The sequence below is a fragment of the Myotis daubentonii genome, chromosome 2, assembly GCF_963259705.1.
Source record: "Myotis daubentonii chromosome 2, mMyoDau2.1, whole genome shotgun sequence".
Lineage (NCBI taxonomy): Eukaryota > Metazoa > Chordata > Mammalia > Chiroptera > Vespertilionidae > Myotis > Myotis daubentonii.
This window is the reverse complement of record NC_081841.1, coordinates 222,196,058-222,205,169: the sequence shown is the minus strand read 5'-3', so window position 1 is coordinate 222,205,169 and position 9,112 is coordinate 222,196,058. Positions and strand designations below refer to the sequence as shown.

General features: G+C 59.1%; 1 protein-coding gene across 1 annotated transcript in view; it reads right to left on the bottom strand.

Annotated features, from left to right (window-relative positions):
* Positions 1 to 1,088: 1,088 nt before the first annotated feature.
* AGPAT5 (1-acylglycerol-3-phosphate O-acyltransferase 5) overlaps positions 1,089 to 9,112 on the bottom strand; it is a 34,867-nt gene continuing 26,843 nt past the window's right edge. Inside the window, exons 6-8 of the mRNA XM_059685841.1 lie at positions 8,463 to 8,624; positions 4,866 to 4,989; positions 1,089 to 3,245 (exon numbers count right to left, since the gene is read on the bottom strand). Of these exons, the coding sequence (XP_059541824.1) occupies positions 3,020 to 3,245; positions 4,866 to 4,989; positions 8,463 to 8,624 (512 nt within the window). The 3' untranslated portion in view covers positions 1,089 to 3,019. The remainder of the gene's footprint in view (positions 3,246 to 4,865; positions 4,990 to 8,462; positions 8,625 to 9,112) is intronic.

Below are 9,112 nucleotides of genomic sequence, written 5' to 3'. Positions count from 1 at the left end.
GTGAGACTGGGATTCCCGGGGGGGTGGGGGTGAGCGGGGTCCTGCCACCGTCTCACGCAGAATGGAGGGGACGCTTCTGAGAACCTCAGACACCCAGCCTCTGGAACGGGGCAGCTCCACTCAGGTGCACACCTTGCTCCACCCTCACCACAGTCCTATGGGGTAGGTGCCACTCTTGTCATTGCCTTTACAATTAGGGAAACTGAGGCACAGAGCTTGGGAACCGACTCCAGGTCACTGCATTGGCCAAGGGCAGAGGAGTCACACTCTGGCGGCCTAGCCCCGGGACCCTCAGCCACCCCTCCCCCGACAGGTGAGACTCGGGAGCGGAAGGGACTGTGAAGGTGACGCCGTCTGAGCCACGAGAAGCTCGGTTTTGAGAGGCGGTGCTGTCAGTGACGTGGCCCGACGTGCCCGCAGCCTCCAGCTCACCTCATGGCGCTCCGTGCACGCTGGCCGCTCCCCAGCCCAGCACCCCAAGCCTAGCAGCCCCTGCCAAAGCCGACCTGTACCTGGACCACACACCTGTTCCCCCCAAGGTCAGACCCTCGCCTTCTCAGGTGTGATCTGGGTGTGTCTGGAAGGTACTGTGCGTTGTCCGTATGTGATGGGCAAGTTTTCCATACGTTTCGCTCGTATTTTTTGAATGGTCCATCTAATCAGACCACCTTATTGACAGACTATTCAGCAAATGTGATTTGAAGCCACGTAACACTGCAGAGGAAAGAGTAAAACTCACGCCCTCGAGACTGGGTGCCACGCCCAGTGGAAGGGGACCCGGGAAAGGAGATAAGAAGCGAATCCTTGCTGTGGACTCGCCGGGATCGGTCGGGGACCGGCCACCGCCGCGTTGGGCACGCTCAGTGAGACGGTAGTGAGGAAGGTTACATCACTACAAGCAAGGAGTTACATCACTACCAATACACTGCTTCACACTGAGTGTTTCATGTCTTTTTCCTTAGACTTGCTCGACACTTTAAAAATATATAGTTTTACGCATTCAGGAGGCAGGGTCAGCGGGAAGCCTGTTCATGGAACGGAAGACTGCGGGGAATTTTGGGGCCGCGGAATGTCAAACAGCACACACGTGAGAGACAGCGAAAGGTTTATTTTTTCTTTTACTTTCACCCAAACACACCCATCTCTGAAGAACAAAAAAGCAAGACATCGAACCGAGGGGTAAATTAACAACAGGAACCAAAGCGAATGATATTATGTGAAGAGGTTTCCAAGTCGAGGCAGGCTCTTCACTTTAGAAAATAATAATTCAGGTCATTTCAACACACATTGAAAAGAAACTTCTAATTTTCCGAACATTTTGATACAGATTTTTTAACAAGTATTTTACAGGCCCTTTGTGAGAAGAATATAAGGACAGTCATAAAACAGAATGTCTAAGTGACCTTACGCAGCTCGCTTTGCCTTCTTAAAGTCCATTACAATCAATGCGATTCTTAAATTGTAAATTGCTTCTTGGAATTTAGATTCAGAGCATAACCAGCACATGGCCGGCAGTTACACAACCTACAGCAGTTTGCTCTGGTCAGAAGCAGGTCTAACGTGAAGACTTTAAAAAGCACGTAACAAAGGCAGAGCCCAGTTCCACTTTACAGGTCAGAAAGGTTGCAATTTGGTCTGAGAACACTTTCAGAGGTTTCCCCGACCCCGTCACGCCCAGGCCGGCACTCCCAGGGGGCTGCCTGCAGGCGTGTTCACCTGCTACCAGGCGAGGCCCAGGGCCCGAGGAGGCTCACCCACTTCTGGAGAGCCAGGCGGGACTCCCCGCGATCACTGTGGTCAGCGGTCCCTCGAGCTGGGCTGGTGGGCGCAGCGGCAGCCACGGGCCAACCCACCAGCAGGAGCAGAGCCCCCACCTTAGGGACCAACAGGCATCACGCTTGATGACGACCCAGAAACAGAGCAGGTCGCACGTCAAGAGTCCGTCACAGGAACCCTGAGACCAGGCACCTGACACGAAGCTCGTGGTCGAGGGGACAGAGGGCTGCGGCCTGTCACGCTGAGGCTGACGTGCCCACGCAGGCCCGTGGGTGGACGTCCTGGCGGGACCGCGATGCCCCCAGCAGGGCTGGAGTGGGGGACGACCCGCCACACACGCTCCCTGGCAGCTCCGTGGGAGCCACGAGCACCTGGCTGGCCACACAGAGGATGGCCACGGGATGGCCACGCGATGCGGGGTAAATGCTCTAAACCCAGAGCGACAGGAGAAGGCACAGGCAGGTCAGCCAGCAGACGAGGCTCCAGCACCTTGAGCGCTGGGACGCGGGTCCCCCAGGAGCGCCACGGTCGTCTTAAATAGGAAGGAAGGAGCCTTAAGGCTTGTGGGTGCATATGGCACAGGTGCTACCAGTGCAGAGAGCTCGGCTGGAGTCTGCAGAGCGCCAGGCAGTGCAAGTCCTGCCACCACGTAACGGCGCCGACTCTCGTACTGTCCACTACCCTTGTATGGTGTGCAGGGTGCACATGAGGCTGTTTCAACAAATGTCAGAAATAAGTTACTTTGCAACTATAAAGTGAAACCAGCCGGGAAGCAGGTACTCACGAGAGGGCGTGGCTTGCCCCTCTGCCTCTCCCTCGGTCCTTCAGTCCACTTCCCTTCACTGACTTGGAGGAAGTTATGCAGGAAGAAAAACGTTACGGAGCTGCAAGGTTCTCAATACTTTAGTGACCAGACTTTGGACCAGTCAAGTTGTAAAAACTGGAAATAACACAACCAGTGAAACATACTGCGAATGCTCACGAGTGCCGCCACCGAGTGACGCAGTGACAAGCCCCACAGCCCCGCTGAGCTGGCCTGGCTCCCGACAGCGCCCAGGGCAGCAGCGAGCCCGCGCCCCACCAGAGCCCAGCACCGATGCCCGAGCCCCTGCATCTGCCAGATCACCTGCCCCCCGGCTCTGGTGAGAGATTCTATTGTGCCCAACACTCAGTCAACAAGCTTTATTTACACTCTGACTACACTCACGAACAGCCACGACCACGCAGCGCCCCGGCCTGGGGTCTACGCTTTGATACTGACCCACAGGCAGCCGAGCAGGGTCCCGTAGAGCCACGTCTTCACGTACAGCTTCCTCCCGGCCTCGGTGGCCAGCATGCCCGCGGTCAAGCCGCTCAGGACCAGCAGTGACGGCAGCGTCTTCCTGAGGCTCAGCTTAGAGCTGACACTTTCCCCGGGAAACCGGTTCCTTCTGTCCGGATCCGGCGAGTCATAGAACTCGATCAGTAACCTGCGGCCGGGGCAGGAGAGGTTCACGTTCAGTTCCAGCCATTGCAGCCTCCCGTCCACAAGTCCCTCTCGGCCCGGGTGTGGGCTGGAGTCACAGGTGCTCGTAGATGAAGGGGGCCCAGCAACAGGGTTTACCTGCAGCCCCCGACTTTGGAAAGAGCCCAATGTGTACTCCATTCCTCCATCATGGTGGGGATGCTTGTTTTACAACCTTGAGGTCTTCCGTGTTGCCAGGCCCTGGCTCAGGCCTGGGGGGATACGCCCTCAGTTTTCTCCATCTCCCCCAACTTCCCTCCCTCCCACAGGCCCCCCACCAGAAGCCACACGCAGAGTCTCATTCCATGGAATTAGAAAAGCCACCAAAAGGGAAAATCGTATCGTTAATTCGTTCTCCATCTTATTTTAGAAATGCGAAGTGTTAATGGAGGGATATACTCAACATAAAAAATGTCCAACACAATAGTACAAAAAGGGGAAGTCTGCCCTGGCTGGTCTGGCCCAGTGGATAGAGCGTCGGCCTGTGCACTGACGGGGCCCGGGTTCCATTCCCAGTCAGGCCGCAGCCCAGGTTGTGGGCTCGATTCCCAGCAGGGGGCGTGCAGGAGGCAGCCGATCCATGGTTCTCTCTCATCACTGATGTTTCTCTCTCTCTTCCCCCCTTCCTCTCTGAAATCAATATCTATCTATCTAGATAGATAGATAGATAATTTTTTTTTTCTAAAGAAGAGCTCTGTGGTCCTTGTTTTAGAAACGTGTGACATCCGACACCATGTCCTCTCCCACGCCTGGCGGCCAGGCCCGCTCCTGAGGTGGCGGCACGACCTCTCTGCGCGGGCCTCACCCAGAGGGGCCCAAACACACCTGTGCCTTCCAGGTAACTCTCGCCACGCTCAACGCTCTTGTCTGTCCCATGTCATTCGCATGGACAAACACAAGGTCAATCCCAGAAACTGTTTAGGCCCCAAAAGACATTTTGGTCGGGAAATGCCCTGCCCCTCCTTCCAGGGAATGCCGGCATCGCTCCAGCTGCTCACACAGCCTCTCCCTCGGCCTGGGCGGCAGACCAGGGAGGCTCACCGCCGGCCGTGCCTTTTCCGAGGAAACTGACACCTGACCACGGAGTCGTCTGGAAACACAGGAGGGGCCCTCTCACACGGACGTCCCCGTCTGGTGGGAACGCAGACGTGCTGGACCGGCCCTGAGCTGACCCCAGGAGGCTCTCAGGGGACACACCACGTCTGGTCCAGATGTTTGTAAGAAATACGCCTCTGATTTATCTTTATAGAAAAGAAACAGCATGTGGCCAGGCGACTGTTGAAGTGGCCGATAGCAGTGTCCCTGGAAGATTCCCCCAGACAAAGGGAGGTGGAGGCGACTAGAGAAGGCCCAGCCCAAATTTTTAAATAACCAATGGGAGGCAGCAAGACCTGGGCGACCTATAGGAAATAGGTGACAATTAGCACTCAGCCAATGAGGAACCGGGGGAGGGACTACATGAACCAGCTGTGCCCGCTGGTCTCATTTGGGACCTTCTGCTTCCTGGTCCGCCCCCTGGGATTCGGACCTAGCGCCTGGCTCACAGGGAGGCACAGCCTCTGAAGGCCGAGCCACTGCCACTCACTTGTCCTTTATTTCGAACCGTTCGTGCAGCCACCGCCTCATGAAGTCGCGTTCCTCCGGGACGTCCTTCTTGTCGATGCGAGCAACGTGGATATGGATTTTCGGACAATCTTTGCAGAGAAATTCTAACAAAAACCAAAAATGTTTCATTTTTTTAGTCTAGAATTCATGGTTATACAAAGTAATGAAAATGAAGCCAAAAAAAAAGTTTAAAAATAAAGAGTACAGATTCCTTAACAAAGGGTTAAAGGCTCTAAGTCCCGCCAGCTGACCCCAGGGACCTGCCTCCAGCCCAGGGGCAGGAAGGAGCTGGACCTGCTGCCGGCACCATCACACCCACAGGTCACCCTCCCGAGGCCAGTCCGCGCCCACCCACTGGGAGACCACCCGGGAGAGGGGTGTGCCTGGTTCGCTCGCCAAAGCCCGGGGCCCATCGGGCACTTCTTCCCGGGGTGGATCCCTGGTCCCTGCCCCGCACCTGAGCCTCCCTCCTGTCCGGAGGCCCTGTTCCGGCCCCGGGCCTTGCTCTGGCTTCTGCTTGGCTGGCCTGCTCTCCTGGCCCCGCCTGGCACCAGCCCTTACACAACTCCCGCTCCTGGGAACATGTCAGTTCCTCGAGAACAAGCAACCCTCCTGGGAGACTTCAGGGACAACTAGGCTCCCTGGGGGAAGCCAGTGCGAGGCTGAGACCTTTCACTTCCAGCTGAGATGTGGTCCTGCTGGTTCTGATCAGCGGGCTCCCACCCCACAGCCCACAGCCCACAGCCACCCACAGCCCCCACCGCCCACAGCCACCCACTGCCCCACAGCCCCCACCGCCCACAGCCCCCACCGCCCCACAGCCCACAGCCACCCCACAGCCCACAGCCACCCCACAGCCCACAGTCCCCACAGCCCACAGCCCCCATCGCCCCACCGCCCCACAGCCCACAGCCACCACACAGCCCACAGCCCCCACCGCCCCACAGCCCACAGCCACCCCACAGCCCACAGCCCCCACAGCCCACAGCCCCCACCGCCCCACAGCCACCCCACGGCCCACAGTCCCCACAGCCCACAGCCCCCACAGCCCACAGCCCCCACCGCCCCACAGCCACCCCACAGCCCACAGTCCCCACAGCCCACAGCCCCCACAGCCCACAGCCCCCACCGCCCCACAGCCACCCCACAGCCCACAGTCCCCACAGCCCACAGCCCCCACAGCTCACAGCCCCCACCGCCCCACAGCCACCCCACAGCCCCCACCGCCCCACAGCCCACAGCCCACAGCCCCCACCGCCCCACAGCCCCCAGCCGGAGGCTCCAGCCCTCCGTACAGAGGTACAGCCTCTACCCCCTTGGAACCCACCCAGCCCTTCCTTGCCCAGTCAATCCTCTCCCCTACTGTCCTTTATTTCTGGCGTCCACCTCAGTGGCATGCAGCTTTTCAGGCACCAAAAGTCACCTTATTTCTTAGACTTCCAGGAGTGAACTGGCTTGGATGGCAAACATGAGAAAGCACTACAACAGGGAAGATCCATCTTTCAATACTTTGGTCTTAACCTTCCTCGGGTTCCATCTTTCAATTGCACCCACGTGGACCCTGGGCAGGTCAGCCGCGTGGGCCGCTGTGAGGAGCCCGGGTGCAGCCTCACCCCACGTGCACCGTGTGAACGAGCACACGCCCCTCCCCCTCGCCTCGCCTCGCCTCGCCCTCTGGTTTGCACGGCTCCTCCGCGAGGAGGCAGACAGTGCACCGTCCCCGTCACCCCGACTGCAGCGCGGGGGGGGGCGGCTGCGGGTGCCCTGCCCTCGTGGGAGGTGAGGCTGGGCCAGGTGATGCGGGCGAGGGGGGAGGCCCCGCACTGGAAAGGAGCCGACACTCCCGGGGCTGAGGCGTCCCCAAGGGATGGAGCACCCTGGGCCCCTCCACCTGCTCCTCACCAGCCAGTGTGGGCAGTCTGCACCCGGAGGGAGGGTGTGCGGAGGCCGGGGCCCGAGGCTCCAGCGGGGCTGTGGTGAGGCCTCGTCGGCGGGACCGCGAGCACCAGGTGAGGGACAGGCCGTGACACCCACACCGTGACCCGGACACACCGCCGGCCTGTGCCTGGGATGGCGGCCGAGCCGACGGTGAAAGCACAGCGTCCCTGTCACTGTGAACTTGCACTTTTCTCATTATGAATGTGGCTGGCACTGTTCCTGCGAACACTCTGTCCTCAGCCTGTGCCCATTCCTGGGCACGCCTCCCCCTGCAGCCGGCAGGCCCACTCCACACACCAAGGAGCAGGCCTTCCTCCTGAGCTGAGCAGGGGTGTCTTCCCATCTGTCCGTCCTGTCCGCCAGGTCAGGCTGCTGTCATTCCTGCAGAGCCGTCCGTCACAGACAGAAAGCACGGGGTCTGCTCTCCCCACGGCTACGGGTGAGTCCGCGAGCCGCCTGCTCAAACACAGGACAGTCTGTGACGAAGCCAGCGGCTCGGCCAGCTGCCCGTAGGAGCAGCAGTGGTGGGAGGGCGGGTACTCATCCTGTGGACACTGCCCAGCCACTGAGTTCTCACCCCCAGGGACACAGGCCCGAGGGACCAATGAAAGCAGCACTTTACAATGGTTATTGTGACTGGGGATTCTACTTGGTTTCCATAAAAGTAAAAACAGGTTTCATCCTATTTTTAAACCCTGTCTGATACACTAATGACAACACTGTCGAACTAAATGTCTGTATGTTTTCAATGTAAAAACAGGTCAACGGCTCCTTTAGTGGTTGAAAAGGCCTCTGGGACGGGCGCGGGGACCTGCTGGATGGGGACCGGTGGACATGGGGCAGGTGGACAGCTTTCATGTTCAACTGCTTCATGTGTAACATGCTCCCCACGTCCCACTGAAAATGAAAACCCCCAGCCTCCTGTGTTCCCGTCCCCTGGCTGAAGGCAAAGGTGAGGGCCATCACGTGATCCGGGGTGACGGCTCAGGTTTCCTGACGCACCGCGACCAGCTCTCCCACGCAGCCCCCGCCTCTCCCCGCTCCGCCCCCCAAGACTCCCTGCTCCTCTCGGTGCCTTTTGCACATACAGCGAGCATGGGCTTTCTTTTAATTTACAAGAGATCCTGCGAGAGGCGCCAGGACGAGCATATGGGTGCCACGCCAGACGGTGGCCAAGGCGAGGCGCAGGCCCGCCCCAGCTCCCGGCTCCTGTCAGCGCAGTGGACGCCGACAAGGGGACCCGGCCACGCATTCCTCGCCTGCTCCATGCAGACTTCCCCAACAGTCAGAGGGTCTCAGTTGTTTCACTAAAGATCTGCTCACGGAACATTCTATTTTCTCTGTCACACCCAACAGTCACAGCTCAGCGACCTGAGAACCTAGTGTGTTGAAAGAAAGGTCACACTTAGCTTTCTTGTTAGTGACCCTACTTCAGAAACACTGTATGCAAATGCATGCAGATGAGCGGCCCCGCCCCCTGTGGGGACTTTGGGTGGAAAGAGGCCGAGTTCCTGACAAGGGGCTTGTCTCCAGGACCAACTGAGAAACACCAGGCCTAGCGGGACTCCTGGCATCCACGCTGTCAGACGAATGTGGAATCCTGGAGAAACACGGGACACGGGACTGACCACAGACTCACCGACCATGGACGGCGCCTCTTTCCGTTGCCCCTTGTCGTCCACGGTCCCTTCGAAGGCCACAGTGACGTCGTAGACGGCGTCTAAGTAGTTCTTCATGGAGTCGAAGGCGATGTGCGTGGCCTTCACGCGCGGCGTCAGCACATGCTTCAACACGGGCAGGCCTGGGAAAGAGCACTCGTGTGGCTGCGGCTCAGGCACACCCCTCGCAGACCTGCCCGCCATCAAAGGTCCAGAGACAGACGAAGCCACGCAGGCCACGCCCTCACATGTGCTGGACTTGAGGATGGGAACGTGCCCGCACGTGACGATGTTTAAGTCACAGCAGCACCTGTGCGAGCGAGACCCATGGCCTTGGGGGCTCAGGGCCCGAGGGGGGCCCTCTACCTGGTGACCTCCTCACTGGGCGGCAGGCGGGGGGGGAGGGGGAGGCCTCCACCTGGTGACCTCCTCACTGGGTGGCAGATGGGGGGGGCGCCCTGACCGGCCTCAAGGCTCCAGGCCCGGATCCCCACCAGCACCTGGCTGGCCGCTTGGGAGGCACCCGCCTGGGACTCGGGTTTCTGGTGCCCTTTTCTAGGAAGCTGAGATCTAGCACACAATCCAGAACTTACCTTTAAAGCCACAGTTCAGTGATTTTCCTATTCAAAGG